This window comes from Choristoneura fumiferana, chromosome 3, assembly GCF_025370935.1.
Source record: "Choristoneura fumiferana chromosome 3, NRCan_CFum_1, whole genome shotgun sequence".
Lineage (NCBI taxonomy): Eukaryota > Metazoa > Arthropoda > Insecta > Lepidoptera > Tortricidae > Choristoneura > Choristoneura fumiferana.
In genome coordinates this window covers 18,463,711-18,491,060 of record NC_133474.1, presented here as the reverse complement: position 1 = coordinate 18,491,060, position 27,350 = coordinate 18,463,711, and the positions used below count along the sequence as shown (strand labels likewise).

Sequence of the window (27,350 nt, the reverse complement as noted above, 5' to 3'; positions counted from 1 at the left end):
CACAATTACAATTCCTCTATGAATAAGCAGGTTTGGTATTAGGTAGGTACTAGGTACAAAGTAGGTAGGTGGGTATGTGAGATAAGAGTAGCCAACTAATAGGTTTATACGAGTACAAGTACATATAATTAGTATTACATCTTGATTCCTCCAGCTGTGAGAAAACCAGCATCCCAGTTTCACAAGCGTCGATTTCTGTCGAATCACCGAGGCGTTAGGAAAATAGAAAAAATGTAGCATATCGTTTTGTGGGCATCGGCATCACGATTTCACGGACGCAGTAATGGCGGCCATTACAAGTGTAACGACATGGAAAATGGCCGACCCGCCACGACTGCGTTCCAATATTGCGGCGCGCTAAATGCTCTTGTAATTCTTGGCTTTCAGAAGAAAGTTTACGTTTTTTTTTCAGTATCTCAAACTAAATATAGGTCAAACTATCTTCACTCAATTAAGGCTTTAACAAGGACTTGGGTATAAATGACAAAAAAAAAATACCAACGGTTCCGAAAAAATCTGCGTTGAGTAGAAACCGGCAAGAAACTTAACAAGGTAGCATAGACTACTAAGAGATACTACAAGGTAGACATGGTGGGTAGTCATCATTTAAAGAAAACTTTGTAGAAATAAGAACCCTGTAAAAGTACGTACTACTTAGACAAGAAAAAGGGCCTTATCTACCGCTCCATACAAAACAAGCCCGTATCGGAATACTTCCAATTCATCAATACCTGAGCCAGTTTAACTTGACAACGAAACTTGATTTAAAAAATCTATAGTTTCCAAGTCCTAGGTACCTACTTATATACCTAATATGTATGTAGGTAGGTACACGCCTAGTTGCTTAGAAGGTGTTTTTTTACTCTAGTTAACATAATCAAGATTACCATCCGTTCCGTTAGCTACACAAATCCGTTAACCATAATGTTCTTCGACGATGCCTACAAATAAAACAGTACCCTATTAGTCAGATAAGAACCTCATAAACGCATAAATTACTCCAGATACATCTCATTCCAGCAATTAACTCTGTATATCTATGATTTTCTAAATTGCATGAAAGAAACAACTTTGTTCCACGAACGGGAAAGATAAAAAGGCACAACGGTTCGAAAGCATCGCGATAGTGCCTTCGAGTGAGTCCAATAGGGCTGGCAAAGTCCATCTAACAGAAACATGTTCGTTTAGCTACCTCTCTCTGACGAATTAGTGACTGTGTGTGGCAAATATGTCTTTAGCTTTCACTCGTAGTCACTTTGATCATTCAGATTTTGAAAAAATCAGTGGTGTTGTTATGTTGACAGCCCTGCAACGCAAGCTCATAGAGCACGGCAGATTGGTAACGCGTTGGAACTGCGCGGTCAGTAATTACGTGGTCATGTTCCGGACCAATAAGACGGGCTAATTGAAGCACTGTCTCGGTCTAACCCTGATTCAGCGGGAATTATTGCTTGTTTCCCTATGATTAGAAGGTGGTTAGAATTCTCTTACGTAAATGTTAAGTTTATTCAACAAATTCTCTCCAAACTGAATTTAATTTTTATAAGCTATTTGTCCGATATCGAATACTTATTGCTTGCCTACGAAGGGATTCCAAAATGTCAATCTAACCCAGCGATAACAAATATGGTCATGTAAATTTTGGCAATTCCGCAATCACTTTTTGTTGAAAAAAGACCGCGTTACGCTTCGTTTTTCTTCCTCGTTGACAGCAAGAATTTCGAGACTGCAAAACAAGTTAACGTACAGTCAAGCTCGAAAAAAGCTGCACATTGTGCCTTCTCACTTAAAACACGTCAGCTTGTACTAGTACCGTTGTTAATGCGATAAATTACCAAATGTTTAGCTACTTTGGAGCCTGACTGTATACCCAGGTTTTTGAAGAACTTCTCGAAGGCAGAAAAAGCATCGGTAATGCAAAAATATTTTATTTTAACTGTTTAACGATAAAATTATTTACAAGCTTATACAATACTATAGACACTATATAACAAATATACACGATATTTACAATACTTATGATTTTTTGGACCCCATAGCGCTTCGATGTGACGTTAGTATTTTTACTATACTTCAAATTATACATTAGAACGGTATTTCCAGTTAATATTTATACTTGGGGTTTAAATTAATAACATGTTTAACGACATTTATAACAGCAACATATTAAAGAGCACTAATAAGTTTCCGTAACATTACAAAAGCAACTAAACTTATGTACAATACTTACACCTTATACAACCAACTATATACAAAACTCGAAAGCTTTTGGGCGTTTTCAGAAATGTTGTCAGTTGTTGAAGTGACATTTTTTCAGATTTGGATGAAATTTCGTTTTCTTACTCAAAATCAGTACTTTCGATTGTAATAGGAGAAAAAAGTGTCCCAGGTTTTTCATATAAATTTGTGTTATCCATTACCCTAACGCCATAGACACGTGTATGAAAACGGTAACGTGGGTAATGGAATAAAAAATCTTGGGACACTTTTTTTCTTCCTATTACAATCGAAAGTGCTCCTGACTCTGAGTAGGAAAACGAAATTTCATCCAAATCAAAAAAAAAATTCAACAACTATTTCTGAAAACGCCCTTTTACGCTCTGTTTGTAGTGAGATGAAATGAGAAGTTATAACGCTAGAGACATAATACTATGATATTAGTAATTAAAAAAAAATACAAAAATCATTAATAAATAATCATATTGTATATTATTGCAACGATAAATAACTCCTATCATATCACAAATGACAAAATAAGGGCATAATACAAAATCAAAAAGACAAATTAAAACGATAAATGCTAGTAATTACCTAAAGCCGTGTGTCCACTAGACTAACTGTCTCGACCCGCGGTTGCCTCAGGCAGGAGGGGCTAATATAAAATTCGAAAATCGAATTTCGTATCGTACCGTCCCTCTCACTCTAGTATTAAATAATATAAAAGTCAGCGGGACGGCAAAATACGAAGTTGAAATATTGCACTTCGAAGTACCTATAGGGTCTGAGCCCAGTTTCTCGAAGCATAAATATTAGTGTTTTGTTTCATTGTCTCATTTAATTAACGAGACAAAACACTAATGTACTGGTAATACGTATAAGTAAATTAAAATTATGTATGTAGAGTGGGCCAAATTTTGTGCCGCTGAGTATATTATTAGGCTTGTAAGCTTTGAGATACAGGGCCCTGGTGGATACACGGTTTAACAGGATCACTTTACACAAAACCTTATGTTCAAGTAATTAGCCGCAATTGTTGACAATTTAAATTTAAAACTATATTATTATTGTAGAGGCGGATCCGGAAGAAGTTATATTTTTTTAACTAAGATTATTCCCAAACTAAGACGTTTACGCATACCGTCGCCGTACACTAACATTTGAAAAATAAATTAATTCTACCCTTTTTTTCCTCGGTATATTATTTATCTTTTATTGAGTCTATCCAGGGATAGGTAGTAAAAATCAACAAATTCGTCCATCACTGCGGCTCGTTAGATCGAGCTCCTACTTCCTTCGACGCTTCCAATATAAATCCGATTAGAGTTTTTCAACAACACACCCTGAGATGAATGAATCAAAGAGAATACGTACAGCAAGATTCAACGCGCGGGAAATTTATTTGTACCAGCAGGGCTACTACGAAACTCGAAGTTCGTATCGTACCGTCCCTCTCGCTCTCGTATTAAATAGTATAAGTGTCAGAGGGACCGCACGACACGAACTTCGAGTTTCGTAGTAGCCCTGCTGGTTAGCTTCCCTCGTTTCATTATGTTTCGCCATCCCAGCAAGCGAAAGACATTAGGCCGCGGCCACATAAAACCGCTCGATGCTCGTTTCCAGTGTCAAATCTGGTCACGTGACAAATAGCGATAAAGCTGAAAATGTTGTGCTTTATCGCTGGAAAAAAAGAAACCTCTTCAATTTCGGCAAAAACACTGTTATTTATTTTTTATATTCACTCCAATTTCTTTTATTTGTACCACTGCCACGACTGCTACTAAATGAGATTAAGAAATCAGCTTCCAAGGCCAAGATCATTACTGCAAGAAGCCATCTTGTCGCTGCTGCTCGACGTGGCGACTTGACGCTACTTTTTTGAGTCGCGGGAAATTCAAAATCACCTTCAAAATGGGGTCGCGTGATCAGATTTATCGCTGCAATCGAGCGACGAGCGACTGCACGTGGCCACGCCTTTAGACGACACTACTGGGCTCTCATGATGTTAAGACATAAATGTCATACGCAGCTACTTTATCATTAAAACACAGTGTTCATTATTCAAACGATAGCATATCTTCCTGTGTCACGTCTTTTAAATGCACCATAGGGCTGACTTACAAAAAAAAATTGTGCCTCTACATTTATTTACAATGATAACACCATTAAAATCATATTGTTCACATATACTGCTGACAAAATTCCTCAAAGAAGCCTCCCATCCCTCCCTCAAATTCTATATCATTAATTATGATTTAGCAGCTGACCCAAACCATTTTTTGTCGTACAGAGAAAACTCGAACTTTTTCAACTATAAATAAATTCACAACGATTTGAAATATTGGGGGTACATTTTTAGCGACTTCTTCGTTTACTATATTAATACAGATCCATCCTTACATTACTTTAATAAACATAATCGATCACAATCATATCCTCCTAACGCCCAAGTAATTTTTTTGATATAAGAACATCAAACTTTATGTCATTTATTGTGTCATTGAGTTTGATGTTCAAATGACAATAAGTCCTTGATAAAGGACTCTGGGCGTTAGGAGCATATAGTTAAATTGCAATATCAATATCATTCACAAAATCAACATGAGTTCCCAGACATTTTTAACAATTTATTTGTTTACAAGTTTACACTTGTGATAATTTACAGAGCTCCAAATTCCTTCCAACTCTGGGCCTAGGGCTTTGGAAAAGATACCTACTATTGTCAATAGGTAAATCAACTTTTTCTTGTTTGCTATTTTGTCCCGTGGTTCGAGAGACAACAGTGACACTTTTTTTAAATTGCTATAATGTTATACTACTAAAGTGCATAGGAGATAGTCCAGAAATAATGAGCTTATAACTACGGAAAAAAAGTACGTTTTACGAATTTTAACCGTAAAAAACGCATAAAAAATTGTGGTTTTAAAGAGTAATCCAGAGGCCATAACCATGGCAAAAAGATACAAGAAAAAGTAAAATCGACCCAAATAGATGGATGACACAAGCATACTGCCACTATTTCTCTTACACGCAAACAATGTAAGACTGGCCTTTGCGCGATCCACAGCACGGCAACGAATTTTCTGTTCATTGCGTAAATAGAACTCTCACCGCGCAGCGGTTAACTGGCAAAATACGCAATGCACTAGAAAATTGCTTGCCGCACCGCGCGTCTCGCGCAATCGTGGCCAGAGAGGAATAGAATTTCGAAAAGAAACATAGTTTGGCCATGTTATACGTGTCACGCTACACATCTTGCCCAATGCTCTCTTTCTTTTTTTCTGTCTATAGTCATGACCTGCATAAAATGGTTATTCAAATTTCGAAACATTTCATTATTCGTCGTTAAGTCAAACACCCGTCGATATGGCGCACGTACAATTCGCGATGAACAGAGCGCAGAGCAATGCATGGAGCAGAGTGTGGCGCAGGAGTACAATAGTAGGCGTTCTATCAAAGGTCTCTGAACAATTAATAAACTGTAGGGAACTATTTATTACTAATCTGTAATTCAAAATCCAGAATAAAGATATTACGGGCCCACCTTCCCACCTTCGTCCCCTCCCTCCTGGCATGTCTTTAGCGCTTACCGAACACTTAAATGACCCCCCGCCTATGTTTAAAAAAAATGAATTTATTAAAACTGACCAATCCGTCCGTTTACGCTAAAACTTACACCAACTACTCTACAAGCCAGCGACGTTACTCGTCGCTGTCCTCGTCCTAGCTATCTCCCCTGTCGGCGTCGAGTTTGCCCCCGGGCCGTATCATCACCAGCTGCTTCTCATCACCTTCGCCGTCTGGGTGAATGGTCTCGATGGTCAACATCATCTTTTCGTCACAGCTGTCGTCGCCGGAGTCAGAGTACATGGATTGCGTGGATGTTGCTACTTCCTGGAATTAAATGTAATGAAATGATTTGGTTAGTTAGGCCGGAAAAGTTGTAGTGGGTGGGACACAGTGCATATGGTGTAAGATAGGTGTTTCATAGTAAACAGAGGCAAAGAAATATGCTTTAGTTCATATTCCGGGAATAAACATTTCATTTTCATTTATCAGGATTTTTTAATATTACCATCATCACAATTTCGCATTGTATTTTTTTAATATCGGAGAATTTAGTCCCTGTAGCGGGCGGGCCGTCCCGCCGGTTCAGTAAAACGACCACCATCAGTGGTAGAAAGTAGAAGGTGAACAGAGAACTTTTTTTAATCTCATATTTGAAACAAGGTACACCAAATGTGACTATGTCAGCCTCATCGAAAGCCTCAGATACATGTTACACTCTGCCCTGTACCGAAACCTAGTCTCTGGATGCAAGCAAAGGCCTATCTAACAAGTAACAACAGAACAACTTGAAAACTCTTTAGTCCTAACACGTCACGTGTCACGTACCGTGATCCGATTCTTTGTGTGTATTCGCACGTGTTTGGCGAGATGGTCAGAGCGCATGAACCGCTTGCTGCACTCGGGGCATTCGAACCGCTTCTCTCCTGTATGCGTCCGTCTGTGCCGCTGCAACTCGTCTGATCGCGTGAACCTGCAAACATGCCATCATTGTCATTGTGGCCCTCATACTTAGTAGAGAAAATAACGGTACGGTAGTTCTCAACTTGACGGGGGCCCGGCCACGCCCCCTATAAACTGTATGGCAAAAGCATATGTCAATGAGATGGACAAAGACAAAACAAATGTTATTTTAACATAAGGAATACGAAAAAAAAATTGTAAATAGTCATTGTTGTCTGTGTGCCGACCGTTACATATTATTATGTTATTTGTTTTAACTCTCCTATGATCTGTTCTTCCCCCAAAATCAAAATTTGATAAACAGTCTCCTCATGTCTTATGTCTTATGGGTCAGCATCGACTTTGGCAAAATAAGTATTGCTAAAATGGCAAGAGTGAAAACCATTAAAACAAAAAGGATGGCGAGCGAATGACTCGTCTGCCAGTTGTGGCACTCGACAAATTAATTTGGCCATATCACTAATGAATGAATGGGTGTATTTCATTGTTGGTTTTTTTCATGCATACAAAGATTAAGGCAAGAATGTTTTATGACATAGATTATTATTTTTTTCATCAAAAGTGACACATTCACTAATAATAAAGTGTCGCCATCTCTGACTTAAAACAAGCTTAAGTGTTACGAATAAAGCCGGTTATGTGTTAGAAACCGTTACCTCTTCCCGCAGAACAGCCAGTTACAAAGGAACGGCCTCTCCCCGGTGTGCCACCTCAAGTGAGCCCGGAGATGGGAAGTCTTGCCGTAGACCTTGTTGCAGCCTGCTATGTGGCAGACATGCTGCTTCTTGCGATCCACTGCAAGTCTACTGCAAAATAATTATAATATTCATCATCTCAATCTAGACACCCTACAGATAGATTCACTTCTTGATTTGTTATATATTTTCTGTATACATGTAGTAGTATATTTTATAATAGGTTTATTTTTACAAGTTTCTGTATCGTATTTATTAAATAATTGTATTGTGGCTTTTACTATTTCAAACTTTTAAACACACTCATTGATTTTGGCTTAGTTCATTCATAGAAACTAACCTGTCAATTAACTTTTTGGCCAAATCGAAAAAAAAAGTCAGTCATTGTTAAAGGTCACATTGGAAGTAAAATTCACAAACTTCAGATAGACTCTTTTAACCTTCTGTTGCCAGTATAATGTGAATTAAGAACAATTTATTAAGGACTTTAAAATTACAAGCAAGATTCAAGAACTTTGACACTATTTTACTGGGCATAATTAATATACTAATAGTTAGGAAACTAGTGTCCTGGCGAAATTAATTTCATTTGAAAGTTAACAAAAATAAAAAAATAAATGTTTTTTTGACTTATGTACTTTACTTCTTTCCCTGAAAGTGGAGATAGCTAACGCAATATAAAAGCTTACAACTTACTTCTCCCCCTGATCACAATTAGGGCAGGTGCAAGCAACTCGTTTCATCATCCTCTTCCCACTGGGACTCGTGGCCCGTTGCTTTCCATTCTCACACTCCGTGCCAGAAGTGTTGCCGCTGTTGCTATGGTTACTGTTGTTCGAACTGTTGTTGCTGACAGTGACGATCTGCCACTTGCCTGGCTCGTTCGGGTCTTGCTGGATTTGTTGGCCTACAAATAAGTAAAAAAAATATTTTATTAATATAATGGATTAAAAACTTGTACTTGGGGGCCACCCATAAAGAATGACACATTAATTTTGACCACTTTTAGCACCCCCTCCTCCTTTTTGTCACACATATTGCTAAGAAAATTGCAATTATTTTGTTCCTGTTTTACAAACCACCGGGCATGTCCCATATTTGTTATATAAATTAAAATAGAACAGTATTTAATACAAATATGGTATGAATCAAAAGTAACTACAAACGATGATTAATGTGCCTAGTAGCACTTGCACTGATAGTTACCATCATCTTCGTCATCACAAGAGTTGAGCTCAACATCGGAATAAGGCTCAGCCTTGACTTCAACATCAAGTTCCAACTTCGTTTTCTCATCTTCATCATCAGAGCCTTGCCACTTCATTATATGCAAACTCTGTAGACTCATTTTGCTAGCACAACCGTTAAGCGAAGATGTTTTTGAACACTCTACTTTTGCTGGGATAATTCATAAATTTTTGTATTTTCTCAACATTAATAAACTTCTTTAAATTTAATTACTCGCCAAAAACTACCCCAAAACAGAACAAATGACGATTATTTTCTTTCAGCAACCAGAACTGACATGACACATGCATAACAGTACATTTGACATTGACAGTTCTAAGCAACAGGGTTGCCATATGAATTAAAAAGGAGCGATGATTGAATGAAATTTGTTATGTTGGCTAAACTGATGATACACTGTAATTTTATCACAAAAAAAAACTAACATCTTATCACGTTGCCTGTAGAACGCGTCAAATACAATAAGAATTAAATTTCGGAATTTTGATTAAAAATATCGATTGGGAATTACATTACATATTACAAACAATAAAATTCCATTCAAAAATTTCTTCGATTTGAAATTCCATAAAATAAATTATCACTATAACTTAATATTTTGGATCCCTAAATTGAAAAAGTTTTACCAAACCTATAATTTTCGTTAAGACTTTTCCAACGTGTCCAAAGTGAAGGTTTTTTTAAATCTTAATCTTAATTTACTACTTTGATGGCCAGGATAACTAATGCAAAATTACAGCACTAGCAGTCTCTAAGCTTAGCCACGAACGGACGGACTGACATGGCGAAGCTATAATAGTTCCTTGCAGGACTATGGAATCCCAAAAACCAGCACTAGCAATTAGTTTGCGATTTTAGCGATTTCCTGTGTACCATTAAACGGCCTTCATTTTTTAACTTACCTATAACCGGTTGCGGCTGCGGTTGAGCTTGTGGTAACTGCGCGATTTGGACCCCGGGTAAGCCCAACGCTGGGACTAGCTGCACTGCTCCTCCAATCCCGCCAACTCCTAATGTTGGCATCTGTTAAAGGAAAATAACTATCATACTTATCCAAAGATCGAAAAGGCTATGGAGCCCAGGCAGGCAGCCATTCTGTGACTTATTTTAATGCAAACTTTAAAATACGATTAAACAGTGAATTTGAAAAAAACCTACTCTCAGTGGGAAACGTCAATTCTGGATCCGCCAATGAATGATGGACGTGACAAATCCCGGAATGGTACTAGCCGTAGGACGTCCACTGTTGGACATATGCCTCCCCCATAGACCTCCAGTTCCTTCGGTTGGAAGCGGCCTGCATCCACCGTGAACCCGCGGCCTCAACGAGGTCAGTTTATCTCCTTGGTGGACGGACTACGCTGCGCTTGCTCAGCTGCGGTCTCTATTCGACAACTTTGCGGCGCCAACGGCCATCTGTTCTCCGTGCTATGGCCTGCCCATTGCCACTTCAACGAGCTAATTCGCTTGGCAATGTCAGGAACCCTCGTTCTTCTACGTATCTCCTCATTTCTGATTGGATCCCGGAGAGAAACCCTGAGCGTAGCCTTCCCCATAACTCGCTGAGCAACTCTTAGCCTACCTACCTAACTTTTCATAGATGTTACTTTACCTGTACAACGTTAGCCTGTCTGACATTATTGGTAGCAGGTATAACAGTCACCTGCTGACCGTTCGGCGTACTCGTTATGATAGTTTGTGACGGCTGCTGCTGTATGGCCGTTGTGTCAGATTGCATGGGAGATTGCACCGCCTTTATACATTACCAGAATCCAAGCAGCAGAACGTAAGATTTTCGTTTAGTTTCATATATACAGTCCATCTTTCTGCTAGCTTTCGTATCTAACAACGGTATCGCGTGTTAGTTACAACAGTTAGCAGGGAGAGGGCGCCATAATGGACATAAAAACACTTGTTAAGGTTACTTTAGTGTTTTCTAAGCAGACTATACAGACTCTTGATTTTTTAAATACAAAGTTTCTTTTTGAAACTTAGATATTGCCAATCGCGTCAATTCTAAAAGTGCTCCTTGTTTATATTTCGTAAACGATAAAATTTATACTTCTCTAAAACATGAATACAGCCAAAGTGCGAAAAATATGTATACACGACCTTAATGTTCAGACAATAAGGTCCTGTATACATATTTTTGGCACTTTAAACGTATGTATATTTTTGTTGCTGACTGTACCTCTATATGAACACCAGGCGCATTATTACCTGTAACGTGATCGTAGTAGGATTCTGCGCCGCGCTAGCAGTCGCCTGCGTCGCCCCGTTTTGCTGCACCAAACCAAACCCAGCATAAATATTTACAGCACATTACAAACAAAACAAACTCAGAAATATTCGGTTTAACACGTTGGCTGCCCATCATACTTAACCTAGTGTTGCTCCCACGGCCCATACAAATTTAGTCCCACCGATGATGCTCACAGCATAACTCTATCACTCAGGTACCCTAAAATAATACTCTATAATCCGGACAGTTTAGTCGTAAAAATACTGTTCTGCATACACTGGATGTATTAAATCACTCGTAAAAAGCGAGAAATATCTTCAAGACACGATTCCCGTTTATTTACATACCTATAAATGTGTACGGAACACTCGGTGCACGAGTCCGACTCGCACTTGCCCGGTTTATTCTTTAAATGTCCCGGTCGTTAAACTAAACTAGCTTTCTATAAAAAATACTGCGTTTAAATGTTCAAATAGCCCTGTCCGCTTTAGAGTTTTGTAGATAATTTAAAGATCTATACTGTTTGCCTAGGCTACTTCTTGATAAAAAAAACTTACTGTTTTCGAAAAAAAAACCTGAAATTTTGACCTTTGACCCCAAATAACATTTTTAGCAGACATGAGATCAATGGGGACTTTTGATACTATATTCCTGACGGTGTACCCAAGGTCTCCACAAAAATTCAACTTTGTCGGCATTTATGTAAATTGAAATGTCTATATTGATTGAGTATCTAAAAATTGACAAAGAGAGACGAGAGAGAGCCCACACAGAGAAGATTACATGATCCCACCGGTGATGCCCATGGCAGCCAACGTTAACGGTCGCCTAATTTTAACCCGACTACTGCACTGCAAAAGGTGAGTTAAGAACTTATGATTTTAACAGGTTCACAGTCCCCAAGCAATGTGCCAGCCTTCTTTCGACACGTCCCCATAGTAATAATGACATTCAACATTAAGATACGTCATTGCCATGAAGCACATGCGCTTCATCGGACGTGAACCTGTTACGTGTTAGAGATGACCAGAATTTAAATGAGCATTCTTAGCACAATCTTATTGTTTATAATTTATTATAAAAGTTGGATTTACCTGTACATTTGCTAAGGACGCTATCTGTATCTGCTGTATTTGTCCAGAAGGCGTAAGCACGTTCGCCATTTGGGGTTGAGCTTGCATCTAAACAAAAAACAAATAATTTGTAATTAAAACTACCTACCTCAAAAATTCTATTCGACCGAGATTTCATTTTACCTGCTTCTTTTTGCATGTTGAAAAAGTATACAGCACAAGCCGATTATGACCATAACTTTACTATTAGACCGCGATGAAATTGGAAATAGAGCCTCATCCATTGGTTCCATATACACTTACGTCAAAATGTATATGAAATTTCAGATCTTTCGATTTCATTTAACAAGGTGTTTGACACCATGAACCAGTAATTTCAAGACAGAGCTCTAGGACTAGTACAGTAATAAAAACAGCATGAATTAAAAATATTTTTATGAAAAACTGGCTAACTTTTTCGTTACGTTTTGGCCGCACGCAAGTGACTGCAAGGGTTAACTACCTAGTATCTTTATCAATTACCTGTTGCAGCTGCGGTATGATCTGCAAGTGTTGCGGCGCGTGCACCGGCAGATGCACGGTTTGGTACACAGTGTGCCCGTTCGCGACGCTAACTGGTACTTGTACCGGTACCATTCCCATGCCGCCGACGCCGCCGCGCACCGCCACACCGCCGCCTGGGGACATACTTAGTTCAAGTAACCACTATGGTCGGATTCCTCCGCGGGTGTCATACGTTGGCGTGCATAAGGTTAGTCAGTTGGTAGATTGCGCCGCAGCAGTGCGCCATTAGAACTGGCACTGCCAATCCTGCTGTCTACTCAATGCACGCCAACGCCATATTAAGCACCAGTCATGGACAGGAACGAATAATGTTTTTTTTAAATTTTAAGAAACGAACACTACTTTTTTAATAACACATGTTCAGATAACTGATGACCATAACTAGTAAAGTTAACGATAACGATAACGCAATGAATCGTTACTGTCCATCATTGGGTTAATGTGCTTAACGTGTCCATGACAGGTGCCATCATCCTAAGTGTCTGCGATCGGAGACCGTTCTCGTTTGATCGGTGTTAGTGTACAAACTATATGTCACTATCTTTATATTTTTTTGTAAACTTTTATTTTTTCTTTAAACTTCAAGACCAGCCATTCTCAAAGTATGTTACGCGGAGCTCCAGGGCTCCGCGCAAAAATCCCGACTATAATTAAAGTAATTACTTATAGTGTACCTACTGTACCGTAACGTTGCAGACTGCAACCTCCCATCAACTTTTTGACTACATCAGGGCGCCAAAAAAGTTTGGGAATCGCTGTTCAAGATTATAAGTGCAACCACCATTCTAAAGAGTAACAATGTATCTATCATGATCAAACTTTTGATTACAATAACTAGAATTAACTAGATATTTAACAAACTCGCAACCTTGGCGCGCGTAGGCGTCACACAATTGAAACAAAATTATAAAAAATTTAGCGTTTACAAAATTCTAAGATAAAATAACTGAATGGATCAGGTGAATGTTTCTTCTCACCCTTGGCTTGCAATGCAAAACAAATCTTAGCTGATAAAGAAACGTCACTACTGCTACTGTTAGTGATGGTCCTAGAACCCGCGAGAGCCATGCCCATGTTATATTATAAAGGCTGAAAGGTTTCTTTGTGTATGCTCCAACATAGGTATTTGAGAAATCCCCGACTACGATTTTTGGGTAGTGGTTGCTTTGGCAATAAGCGGGTAGTATAGGTTAATAAAATTGGACTTCGAAATAATAAAAAGCATAATTTTTGTAAAAGGAGATGGCAGGACGATTTGGACGCGTATGCAATTGATTGACCTGACCTTGCGCCAGACCAGTAGGTGAGGAGGTCAAGAGGGTAGGCCTTTGCCCAACAGTGGGATCAGTTAAAAAAACGAGAATAATATTAGAAATCATGATGTCCGTTGCCAGACACTTGGTACAATTGCACCCTTTAACTATGTTTGAACAGACATCCGACAAAGCGTCTGCGTGCTCCAGCTCTTTGAGTACAGTCACTTGCATTAATATCTGCCACAGCGGAGCGTGCAAAAATATCTGACACGTCCTACCGGCCCTAGAATGAGTCGTGTCAGATATTTATGCACGCTTTATTGTGTCAGATATTGGTGCTGGCGACTGTACAGACGCTCGCTGAACGTCATCCTTCAAGTCTAATGATATTAATGGTAGTTCAAAACTAGGATTAAGTAAATTATGCTTTTATTTTAATTCAATTATTAATCGGCCGAAATAAATAACTTGTCTACTGCGCACTATTTACAGAACCCTAAAAAACCTTATTCAATATAGGTAGTGCCACCAGAGTTTAATTCATTCTCCTTTTATGCAATCAGTTTTTCATGTAGCTGCGTGTGTAGGTAATCATTCACTTCAACTCTCGTGGCACTACCTACACATTCTAGGGCTAGCGTGGTGACTGGTGAAGCGTGAATGTCGACAATCATAACAATGACGTAGCAGATGATGGTAGAGAAATTATTACACCAAGCGAAGAAAACGACTGCTAAATAATTAGGAAGCTCTGGAGATAAAGAACTAACTAGTTAAGTGGGACGAACTTTTATGACAAGTAAAAAAAAGTGGTATGAAAAAAGAATTATATGTTTATTTATACCAGTTGACAACTTCGTATATGACACTTCGTAGAACCTTATCGTAGTCAGCATTTGCCGCACTTATCAAAAAAAACTTGATAAAGGCAGCAGAGACTCTAACGAGTTTCACATACGAACTTGCCAAGGTATAAATGTTACCGCAAACAAATCTAAGATCAAACTGTAGCTTGACTCAGCAGATGTAATTATTTTAATGTTTTAAGTTTCACGATTTTCACTCGTAATTAATATCAACCCCGGTTATTTGTCACGACGGTACATTAGTAAAATTACCTCAACATTTCGACCACATTGCAGAATCCGTCTACTCCACTCAGTAAGTCTACTTGAGATGTGACCACCGTTACTGCAATATACTCGGAACGTTCAGGTAATACGGTACTTGACAACTCTTGAATTTGCCATATCCTATATTATAATTATTATGCAAATATATATAAACAGACAATGTCAAGCGAGGAAAAAAATCTGTTGAAAATTTAATTGACTGTGACTTTTGACAAAACCTATTTATCTGTCTTTTTCTGGCACGCTTGTCTCGATGCAGTATGTATGGCGCTACTGGCGTGTGTGACGTCCCACAATAGTATTTTTTCTCTGTCTAGTCTTGAATTTTAAACCTGTATTATTGTAGTATATTTGGAGGCAGCTTAAAAATAGATTTTCAGTGCAAATTATTGCAAAGCTTTGCCAAGCTTTGATTTATAAAATAAAATAAAAAATAAACTCAAATACGGTATTTTAGCAACATGTGATATTGGTTGCGGTTTTTTTCGGTATTATTTTGTCGAAGATTAGACAGATTCTACTCACTTTTTAAAACCTGTCTTTATTCAACCATATTAATTTAGAAATAAAAGTTCTTCCCATCAAAAGAAAGCTATAACAGCTCTCTAGCCAAGTCTTTGCAAGTGTGTAATGAGATTATTTTCTGGTGGATACAGATCCGTCAGCAGTCGAGCTGTTACTACAGATTTAAAGCATAATATAATAACTCTTTCAAATGAGTGTTAAAAAATAGTAATTAGAAAACTTTAGGAAAGCCCCTCCTTGCGCAGTACACGTATTAACTTATACTAATTGACGTTCCAAATAAGAAAAATGACTTGCCTAATCACACTGGCGATTTGTAAGCAAGTTGAAAGCGAAGCGAGCACGGAACGCTTTCGATGTGAGCGCGCAGAGTATAAGCTGCGAATACCGTCGAGGACGGCATACTGTACAGTACCCTCTTGTACACTAACCATGGTATCCTCGGCGCTATATTGCGCTCGCAGCGAAAGTCTTGTGTTCGCCTCGCTTTCAACTTGCCCGCAAATCTCCAGTGAGTTCCATAACTCTGTACACTGCGACATACAAGAAGGGCCTTGTGATTTTTTTACATAAAGAGCATTTAGATAATTTTGCATTTGCGGAGACTTGGCTACTGTTCTAGCTGAAGAAAGTGTCGTTGCAACAAACCTTGCGCCGGCGGGCTGCCCTCCTGTTTAGGCTCCTTTGTTTTGTCCCCCCCGATCCCAAGGCCCGGCAGAACGCCCGAGCTACACGGTATCGAGATGGTCTGGCTCGTCGGTATCGATATAGCCTGACTGGTCGGTATCGATATTCCCCCCTGGATTATGTTCGAGCCGGGTATCGATATCATTTGGTTCCCGGTCAACGCGCTTAGCGGTATCGATATGTTAGTGCCAGGTATCGTCACCGTTGCCTGTTGCTCTGTTAGCGGGGGGCGGGCGAAACACTGATTAGTAATGGTAGTTATATAAGCAGGGCATGCTGTGACATGCTGGTATGAAATGTGCGAGGGTCATCGAGTTGTGGATGCGTGAAAGGTTGCCTTAATATTAACACTACTTTTCGTGATTTCTAAGGCTCGTAGTTCAATAGAAGATTACCTCAAAGACGCGATATGAATGAGAGATACATCAATGGCGAATTAGGTGTGGATCGAATGTCAAGCGTATTTATCCTAAAGGCCTAAATATAACAAGAAAAAAAAACGAATTCGGACTGATTACTCCAAAAAATAAAGTTTTTTATAAGTATATAGAATTCAAATGAACTGCAAGTTAAATCTAAAATTCCGATGCAAAACCTTTATAGCGATTTTTACTTAAATTAATCTTGTATAATAATTGAAAAAATAAAAGATAAGTAAAGCTGTGCTAATAATGGTATGGTACTAATGGCGGATGACGATTTTTTGGGTAATCCGCAAAGACAATGGCCTAATTTGAATCGCATTCATATCTGAACTAATGGACGGCGAGCTTTAGAAACACAATTTAGAAAAAAACAATTAGTGAATAAACAAAAACCACAAAGCGATGATTACTACGTGAATTATTTACACTTATATAACGAGGAGTGCATGGTTAAACCCGATAAGTCGATATAATTGATTGTTGAAAATGATCACTATGTAAAACATCTAAATAAAAAATTCTTACAAAATAAATCGACTTAGATATCGGGTATTACCACGCACCCCTCGTAAAAGGATCGACTTGGCAGTAAAGTTGACCAATCGAAGCGAAGCCAATGAAATGAAATACGACAGCAATCCCGAAGCAAAGATCAAGGTAATGATTATTCTAAGCTGATGACAACCCAATGGAGCCCAATCATAATCAAATATGTACAAGATAAACGGTTGTTCCTTAGCTCACCTGTTGGTAAATGCATGACATTTTGTAGGAAGCCGGCAGGCAAGACAGGCGTCCTCACTAACTGTCCGTTGACTAGACTGACTTGGCCCATGCTGGAAAAATTCTGAAACCGGTTAAGAAAATACTTATGAATATTTGTGCAATTGCTTGCAGTAATCAGTCTTCCTCTACTTTCTCCAGTATCCTAACTTTTTTACCAGATGTAGTACTTAAGATCTAGACGGGGCTCACCAGCTTTGACATTTTGAATATAATTATTCCATCATTCTTAAAATTCTCTATTCAATGAACAATTTGTGCTTTATAGAAGGCATTTGGCCGTTATTCTTATTATTTTGTTTTTCTCTAGGCTATACATACGTCGATTGGGGTACACAAGTAGGAAATACGTTATTTTATTATATTAAAAATATATACCCTGTTCCAGAGCCGGATTAAACATGTCGGGCTCCTAGGCAAAGCAAATTCCTGGGGGTCTCTTTTCAGACATTTGAAGATCATCAGCTCTTTTCAAGTTCAATCAAATTAACTGAAAGCATTTTCCTTTATGAAACATTTTCAATTTCTTTAGTGCATGGTCAAGCCGAAGCTCTAATGATTAATCGGGCCCTGCCCTCTTCTATTATTTGAAAATGAAAAATTCCGAGGTTTTTGTGGTCCCATTTCATTCTGGAGCATTATCTCTGCAAAACACATTTTTTGAGGAAGCTGGAGCGACCCGTTTAGTCTATATTAAAGTGTTTCGTACCTGCGAGTGCTGCGCGGGTATGAAGAGCGCCTCCTGTCCGTCGACAGTGACGGCCTGCATCTGGGGCACGGGCGGGGCGCCCACGCCGCCCACCAGGCAGCCGCCGTACACGCCGCCCGCTTGCTGCTACAATATCAACATCAGACTTAGAGACCCCCCACACTAGTCTTTCGAGAGCGTCTTCGTCGTGCCAGCGTCGACGCCGCGGCGACGCGACAGCAGCGCTGGCCGGCTATCCAACGCCAGGCTTACGCAGCGCTGGCGTTGTGCATTGTACAGTCAACGTCATGAATAAGTGATCACTTTTGTACCTTATCACTTTACCGTCATATTTGAAAAGCCATACGAAATCATGTTACGACTGAAAGCGACTAAGTAGGTACAAAGTGATCACTTACATCTCTGAATTATTTAGATTAGGAATTTTACTATTAACTCAGGGACTTTCTACATCCCCTTGCTACATATAGTAATTTTATTATTAACTCAAGGACTTTATACATCCCCTTGCTATATTTAAGGCTGTATATTGTTAAACTTATGGATTTTAAACTTGTATATTTTTAGTTTAATTTCTAGTCACAGGCTCGCGACGTCGAAGTTCCCAAGACGATCCCATAGATAGAGGGAAGCAATTGCCATGTACTCGGTACCGCTCTGCTTTCAGAGCATGACATGAGTGCGTGTGAGCTAACTTTGGGGGCGGCAGACGTGAGCTTGCCTTCGGAATCCAAAAGCTTAATGGTTACTTGACCTGAAATGTATATTTCAGAATTAAATTATTATTATTATTTATTTTTTAATTTATGACGGTGGAAGCATTCTACACTTCCACTGAACGTAGATATAGTTAGTGTTTAGTTTTGTAACTAAGGGACCCCATTCATCCCTGTATTATTATATATTTGCTTTTTTTTTCTTTCATTGTATACTGTAGTTATTAAGTATTTTATTTGTAATTATTTTATTTTGAAAAAATGACTTTCGGCCAAGTTTCTTGCGGCGCATTCTTCTTGGCAATGATGGTCTTTCCGAAAGCGCTGGTAGTTTAAAAAATGACCTGTAAAAGTGGCCTATTTACTGAGTAAATGATTTGAATTTTGACTTATTTATGACGTTGACTGTACGTGTTCACAAACGCGACGCCAGCGCTACATAAGACCGGTGACGCTGGCACGACGACGACGCTCGAGACGGTAGTATGGGGGTCTCTTATAGACTAGGTAGGTGTAGTGTTTCCATAATAATCCTTCCACCATATACTTCTACCTAAGTTTTTAAATAAAAAATAACAGTGTATATAAAAAAGGAATAATAATTAAAAACATGAAAATATTCAGCCACATGCTTCGTCAAATTAATAAAAAAATATAGAAATATCCCATTGATACATCCGCAACAAGCCTCGTCAAACCTTATAAAATATACAAACAACCAACATAGTAAATTTCAACGACCCCCGTCCAGAGTCCTGCCCTACCCAAAGGTCCCCATCCCATTACACCAGCATTGCCCTGCTGAATAGCAATGAAGATCTGTGCCCTATTTCACGAAGCTGCCAGTTACAATTTACAAGCGGTAGTCTTTGTTTATCAGTACGCATTGAAAAGAGACTACCGCTTGTAAATTGTAACTTGTAGCTTCGTGAAATACCTAGCCTCAATAGCCTCTGTTGAACTAACCAGAACCCTGAGCGGGGGTCGTTGCCCTTCTCCCTCCATCGTCGCCCCAGCTCGTTAAAAAGCTCAAAGGCCTCATCGCCCCAGAGTCCAGCCGTATTCCACAGTGACTGGCACGAAATCATACGTGTACGATTTTATAAATGCGAAAGTTTGTGATTATGTTCATTACTCCTACAGGCTATATCAAGTACGAGCACTTACCTGTAAAAGCTGTGGGTGTATTTGCAGTAGCTGTTGCGGACTGTTTTGGTAGGTGGCGCCCTCTCCGTTGGAGACCACGCCGCCGCCGAGCAGAGACTGGAGTTGCTGCATTGATATTACCTGTAAATAACACAAATAGAAAGGAATCTGAAGTTTTTATTTTTTATTTCGATAGACAGCACCAAACGCCACTCCTTGTGCACCAACAGTCAAATTTGTGGATGGTTCGTCGGGTTCGCTGGTGATCCAGTTGTTAGGACACCTTGGCCTGTATAGGTACATGAGGTGCAGGTTCAAATTCCGGCCGAAGCACGAGAATATTTTTGTCATTAAAAAGAATCTGAAGTTTAATCTGCAATGCTGCTTTAGCTTTCCATTGAAACCATATTTAGTAAAAGGCTCGTTAAAGATTACTTTACGTTATTAACACATATTTGCAAGGCCAAACATTTTATTGACAAGACCTTTGCGTTTGCTATCTAAGGAAAATTATTTTTATTACCTGAGGCTGCTGTACTTGTATTCCATTTGGCACAGCGTTCGCCGCATTGGCGATGGCTGCTGATAGCTCATTTCCCTGTAAATGAAAGACGTCAAGTTTAAATTATAGTTTTAATGTACAGTCGAGTTCATAAACTTGTGAGCAAAAATTTTATCAAAAATATCTGAACACGCTTCTAGGCCGTTAACAATAGAGTCGTGTTCAGATATTTTTGATAAAATTTTTACTCACAAGTTTATGAACTTGACTGTACAGTCAATCAATTTGATTCCTAGGCCACCACAGAACCGTGTCGCAATTAAATTTTACGTCATCCATTACTCCATTACAGAAGCCGTGGTGGCCGAGTGGTTTGACCTATGGCCTCTCAAGCAGAGGATCGTGGGTTCAAACCCCGGCTCGCACCTCTTGAGTTTTTCGGAATTCATGTGCGAAATTACATTTGAAATTTACCACGAGCTTTACGGTACGGAAACCTGCACAAACCGGCGAAGCGATTCAATAGTGTGTGTGAAGTTCCCAATCCGCACTGGGCTCGCGTGGGACCTACGGCCCAAGCCCTCTCAATCTGAGAGGAGGCCTGTGCCCAGCAGTGGGACGTATATAGGCTGGGATTATTATTATAACATTGTTATAGGCAAATAAAATTATTTACTAAATTATGACAAGGTCGCATGGTGGCATTGGTGGTCCAGTAACGGTGGATGCAAGTGGCGAGCTGTCGTTCATTGTGGCGTTTTATCAGCAGTAGACGTCTTCTGGCTGATGACAAAGATTGTAAATAATAATTAGACTCACGGAAAGTCCCTGCGCTCTCAGCTGCTGGACAACGGCTGAACTGATGACCCTGAGTTGCGGCTGCTGTTGCAAGTACTGTTGCTGTATCGCGGCGAGCGTGGCCGCCTCGCTCTGCACCTGTTGCTGTATCAATTGCTGCTGCTGCGCTTGTTGTTGCGCCTGCAATTAAAATATATGCGTTTGAGAATGATTAAGTCATTCTATATTTTTCTTTGAGGACACTACATAATCAAAACCGTTTATAGTGACACCAGGTTATGTATAACATATTGGATGTAAAGACCAAGGAAAAAGGCCCAACACAATCTTATATACCAAAATGACACTGGTTATAACAACCAACTGTTTAATGACCAAATATTGCTGTCATTGCAATGTTGTGATAAAGGGTTTTAACTAGGTATTTTAGTATTTTTTTTTATTACGTGCCCATCGCCAGTAACATGCCCTGTCTGACCACTCTCTGTTATTAAGACCTTTTATTATATGTAACAGATATTTATGATGGCATCTTTGTTTATTTTGTTCAATTAAATTTGATATTCAGTCATAGTGAGGGGGTAACAATATAAAAAAAAATAACCTGTTGTTGCGCTTGTTGCGCCTGTTGTTGCGCTTGCTGTTGCGCGGCTTGTTGCTGGGCTTGTTGTTGTTGTTGTTGCTGTTGTTGTGTTTGTTGTTGGGGACCTGGAATTAAAAAATAAGGCTTGTTTAACTATTGATTGATTAATGAGATCCCCCCAGCTATAATGCGAGGTCATAAGTCAAACCACTCAGCTACAAATCTACAAAGTTTTCGAACCGGAAAAGAATTTGGACACCCTTGCTTAATAAAGCTACGTATTCACAACATGTTATCTAGCGCCTGGGGCAGGTACTAGATCTAGCCTTGTGATTATCATCATCTGCTGAAAGACGTCCACTGCTCAACTAAGGCCTCCCCCTTAGAACGCCACAATGAAAAACAATCCCCACTTACACTTGCATTCACCGGTTGCCCGTAATTCTCACGATGTCGTCCCTCCATCTAGTGCGAGGCCTGCCAAGGCTGCCAACGCTTATCCTTTGGTTTATGGTCGCCACTCGATCAGATTACCACAGCTTTCTGGGCACCTGCAAAATGTGGTAAAGGTATTGGGTCTTACTGAAGTGCTGTTGAGGCTCCTTGTCTGCCTGCTGGTCGGGCCCCATGGTGGCGGCGCCAAGGCGGCTGCACGTCGCTGCCAGCAGCGCTAGAGGCGACTGTGTTCCGCTGCCCTCCTATACCAAACATCAAGTTAAAGTCTGCAGAATACATTTTAATTCTAGAACCATAGAAACATCAAAAAATATTTTAATGTTATTCTTTAATACTCTTTCAGAAGCCAGCAAAGTTTTGAATAAATTAATGAATACTTTGGTACAACTCCCAATAATTGACCATGCCTTAAGCTAAGCCAGTGTTTTTCAGACTTTCTCAGGGCGCGGCCCCGCTTGGTTTGAAAATAGACCCCCTGCTTACCTCCACTTACAGTTATTTGTATTGTCTTATGTTGATATTAATAACATTGAATAATCATACATAATAATGGTGAGAGTATTTTAAAGATACTGCAACCCCTTTAAGGGGCATCCGCCGGGGTCGCGAATCACAGATTGAAAATCACTGAACTAAGCAAAGCAAATACTATGGCTGCTAGACAATGGAAAAAGATTATTTAAATATATATAACATCCATGACCCAACTACAAACATTCATATCCATTATACAAATTTCTGACTGTACCAGAATTCAAATTTAGGACTTCCAGTCTAGACTATTGAGGGCTTGAGCTATTCCCACATTTCCCAGTGCGGTTAGGGAAGTTCTATACACTATTGATTATCTTTCTATGTGTGTTGTTTCCTCATAATGATGATAAGTGTCATCTATAAATAAGATACATTGTTGATGGCAAAAAGTCTGGTTTTTTGTGATGTTAGGAAGCAACAGAGGAAAGAGAGCATCAAACAGTATTAGCATTGAAAAAGTCTTAAAGCTATGATGCAAAAGAAAAAAGAACCCACCAAAGTATATCCTGGATGGTAAGCTACAATGAATAGTAAAAGATTAGTAAATATGAAACATTAGTAAGCTTATCATTAGAAGTGTTAAAACTTTAAAATAGGAAATAAATAAATAAATTATCAAGCAATGACCAAATAAATTAGTTGATAATAAAATTGGGTTTTTACTTAAGTAATTGCGGGTTTTTTACATAATTAACTCTGTATGTACGTCTATCACCTCTCCATGCTTAAACTACAGAACTGATTGAAATGAAATTTGAGATGGAGATAGTTTGAACCCTGGGAAGGATATAAGATAGTTTTTATCTCGAAAAATTGCAATGTTCCAATGGTATAGCGATAATAATAATAAATTATTGGCAGGCAAAAGCTAGTTATGAAACTTATGAAGGCCCAATATAATATACAGTGTGGGGACTTAACCTCATTATAAATTAAGACATGCAAAGCCTGATCATAAGAATGATTCATTAAAAATCTGTGTAGGTGCCACAAAATCAATAGAATGTAATTAAAGCTATGCTTACTTGAGCCATGAAAATGTACATCGATATGCAAAGTGGGAACAAACTGAGTCTTCTTTCCGTCAGGCTGGTTTGTGTTTGTACAGAGTATTATTTAATTTTTTTAATTCATTGCCCCCGCAGGTAAAATAATGTCAAAAAAGTTCTCGTGGATACAAGCGTAGATCAGTAAAAATATTGTTAACTAGACTATATAATATAAAAATAAAATACATATATGGGGTATTGGTCAAATTGTGCACAACATATTTTGAACCAATCTGCGATACACTGGACATAATTTGACATAAATAGTACATGAGTGAAACTACAACCTTTAAAAAAGCATCAATCATTTTTTAATGGAATTTTATTTTAAAGGTATTTTTTTTCACACATTAATTTGAGAATTTTTTCAAAGTAGTGATGGTTTGTATGCTGTTTTAATAATAATTATAGACTATACTTTCAATGTAAAACTATCCAGGAACCATTGTATGAACGCTTACATTGCATCTCCTCTATAAAATTGCCAACAAAGCTGAGTTGATATGTAAATTTGTATATTCATTATATGGAATGATAAAGGAGAAAGAAAATTATCAACAAGAAATATTGATAGCTTGATTGGGTTAAAAACAAACTTAGTAAGTAGGTAGTTTTTTAGATGTAATTAAGTTTACAAAATATAAAAAAAATATTATAAACAGTATGATATGTAAGTTCACTACAAATCAACATAACACTTGTGTATAAATATATGCAATTAGTTAAACGATGCAAATCAGAAAAGAAACATTACAAAGTTAAAAGTCGACTAGTTAATATAAAAAGCCAGTCAATAGGTACATTAATGTGGGTATAGAATTGTAATTAGATTTATATCCATTGTTTAAAATATATCAAGTATTACAATGACTGGAATTGTAATTTTCTCAAGAGTGTGGCCTCTATTGTGATTGTAATCATTGTTGAAATTGAAACTTTGGACACAAATTTTTTGCTTAGTACAATTTTGACATATTATTCAGATAGCATTGAAATTTTAGGAGCATGAAAAATCATTAAATAATGTAATTAGTGACATCGCTAGTAGTGTGTTTATAGCTTTTATAATCATAATCAGACAAACTGACTGTCCCTTAATGAATTTCTAGTTAATTGCCGTATTGCATTATCAATTAATTAACAATTTTCGCTAACGAACTTGTTTGTGGTGTGCTGTTATATTAATCACAGCAGGGGAGGTGCTACGATATAAATCTCTACATAGATAGACGATCGAGCACAATGGGTTGCAAAAGGCGCGAACGAAAGGGGGAAATGTCAGAGCCCTTTATTTATCGGACGAAGCAAATACTCACGTAGCAAGTAAGCCTGAGCCCGTACTCTCAACGGTTATCAAACAAAAAAAAAGCCAATGCCAGTAGAATACGCAGAATACTGACTGCTTCACTGTAAAACGACATACCGTGTATGGTAAAATTGGTGCCGATACCATTCTTGATGGAACCGTATAATCACTCTGATGAAATTAATGACAAATATTGGCGAGTGGCGATTTTAAATTTTAAATACTTTGAACTACTTGCCGCATTTTGACATTTGATAGAAAAATACAGATAAAAAAATATATGAAAAGACTTGAATCGCAAACACCAAGAAGTAGCATAAACATAGACAATTCATTCGATCATTCCTTTAAATTTGCACTTAACTACCACACTTCCGGTTTTTAGTAAACACTTGCACAAACAAGTGGCGTGACTACTTTTACGTATTTTTTCAATTGCTTTAAAATAAAACTTTCACATCGCCAACGTGATTCGGCTTTGGTGAGCGTGAGCAAAGTTTTACTGGATACTTGTAGGAAGTTTAAAAGTTCCGGCTATTCGGTGTATCGTCGTAGTTGCAAGTCGACACGCCTTTTCCTAACGAGTGCCGGGAGTCGTCGCACGCAAGGCCGCCGCCGCCCTTTGATCCACCCACCTCAAATCGCGTGACTGATTTTATGCAGTTCTTAAATAGGTTATCTCAGACGTGTCGGATTCTACAATTTATCATGCTCAATGTAAGGGTTGCTCAGAAATGGCTCGAAAGTTACAGGTAAGAGAAGAAACAGTAACTTTACTCACAAATATTTTAGAAGCTTTTGTTTTAAAATGGCGACATTGGCGACCTTCATTCTCAGACCGAACTCTATCAAGTGTTATTCTGTTGACAGGTGTTTGTACGGTATCATGTAACTAGGTTGTGTTATTATAAGTGTTGAATTTGAAAATGGGTGGGCAGCGAAACCGAAGGAGGACGCTGATGCTATTTCGGCAAGGGAGTTGCTTGCAAAGCGGTCACAACCTCCTGCGTGTGGCCTGGCGGGCCCCACACGCCAGGGGCCGCACTCGCCCCGCCCTCCCCCTGCGCCGACACGAGACCGCTGCCCGCTGGCGTCCGTTTTGTTACACAATAACACTACGTACTTTCACTTCAAACAATTTACCTTGCCTACTTTGTCCTCGTTAATGTATTCCAGCTGCACTTTAGGTGACTCAGACGACATTATCCATTTGACACTTGCAAAGTAATATTTTTCTTTGTTCACGAACGGAACGCACCATTCTCACGACCGGCCGCCAAACTGCGGCGAGCGTACTGACGAGCATAGGCGAATCTGTTCGGCAAACTTCGGAGATCCGCCTCCTATCGCGGTCGGATTTGCTTCAGTTTTATGCCATTATCTTTGATTATTTCGGTATCTAAGCCGTTTTAAAGTCTACGAAAGTCTTCAGTAATTAATTTTGTGTATTCCAGCATACTTCTATTTTGTATGAGACGGTTAAATATCTTCAAAAGTCAGATTTAGTAGTTTGAAGTCGTTATCTCTGTCCCTTTCTGTCGAGGACAGGTCTCGATTATTGGTAGGCAGCAGCTGCGCCTCTCTCCTCCTCCCCGGCGCGGGTGCGGCGCCGCCGCCCGATAATAATAATTGAAAGTAGGAAGGACGTAATAATGGGTGTATAACCTCGCGCCCGCGGCCTCCTTGGGCGGGCAAAAAATGCACACATGTCGTGCCGCTTGGCGCGCCAGCCGTGTCTGGCAATAAGACGTGGTCTGTAAACAAACGATAAGAGTAGGTACTCTGTTGCACTTGCGAGTCTTTGTTCATTATGAGTTTAGGACTCCTTTCATTACGACATGCTTAAAGCAGTCAGTAACCAATCTGTCTTTATTTGGCTCCTTAACTGTGGTCGTTTGGAAAAGGTGTGGGTATTGTATTGTGTTGAATAGTTTTAGCTATCCAAGCAATAATAAATTCTTAAACACAGATTATGTTCCAAAAATCACCATCCTCCTCTCACCGCTCAGAAACAAGGAGCTCGTTTTTCTGAGCGCCGTTCGAGTTCAAGTAAACAATCAAGAAATGATATCACCGCGCGCAGTATTTATCGACATCGACTGATATTCCTATCAAATAGATAGTCTTTAAATATTGCATATTACTCTGCTCTACTTTCAGTTATATCCACAAT

The 27,350-nt window shown here is 39.0% G+C and overlaps 1 protein-coding gene across 8 annotated transcripts; it reads right to left on the bottom strand.

Annotated features, from left to right (window-relative positions):
- Positions 1-1,912: 1,912 nt before the first annotated feature.
- Positions 1,913-26,458, bottom strand: LOC141426859 (uncharacterized). Of its 8 annotated transcripts, XM_074086075.1 has the most exons (19): positions 26,321-26,379; positions 23,318-23,340; positions 22,416-22,530; positions 21,854-21,957; positions 21,271-21,429; positions 20,473-20,547; positions 19,971-20,090; positions 18,088-18,213; positions 17,340-17,442; positions 16,132-16,386; positions 12,528-12,682; positions 12,027-12,113; positions 10,911-10,973; positions 10,303-10,443; positions 9,593-9,713; positions 8,139-8,349; positions 7,404-7,553; positions 6,613-6,757; positions 1,913-6,111 (listed from the first exon to the last, which is right to left on the bottom strand). In XM_074086075.1, exons 3-19 carry the CDS (start codon positions 22,459-22,461, stop codon positions 5,941-5,943), a joined length of 2,232 nt encoding a protein of 743 aa, XP_073942176.1. In that variant the 5' UTR covers positions 22,462-22,530; positions 23,318-23,340; positions 26,321-26,379; the 3' UTR covers positions 1,913-5,940. The 8 variants fall into 8 exon arrangements, with proteins under 8 accessions (XP_073942176.1, XP_073942173.1, XP_073942174.1 ...); XM_074086072.1 differs by lacking the exon at positions 23,318-23,340 and having other exon boundaries at positions 26,321-26,458; XM_074086073.1 differs by lacking the exon at positions 23,318-23,340 and having other exon boundaries at positions 18,088-18,210; positions 26,321-26,458.
- Between the last annotated feature and the right edge of the window lie 892 nt (positions 26,459-27,350).

What these genes read in the sequence shown, in the direction of transcription:
- LOC141426859 (XM_074086072.1), bottom strand. Translation starts at nt 26,380, where the DNA reads ATGTCGTCTGAGTCACCTAAAGTGCAGCTGGAATACATTAACGAGGAC. An exon ending in TGTCATGCATTTACCAACAG is followed by an intron (nt 16,387 to 17,339) that starts GTGAGCTAAGGA and finishes CCCCGCTAACAG; the next exon opens with AGCAACAGGCAACGGTGACG. An exon ending in CGTCCTTAGCAAATGTACAG is followed by an intron (nt 10,974 to 12,026) that starts GTAAATCCAACT and finishes GGTTTGGTGCAG; the next exon opens with CAAAACGGGGCGACGCAGGC.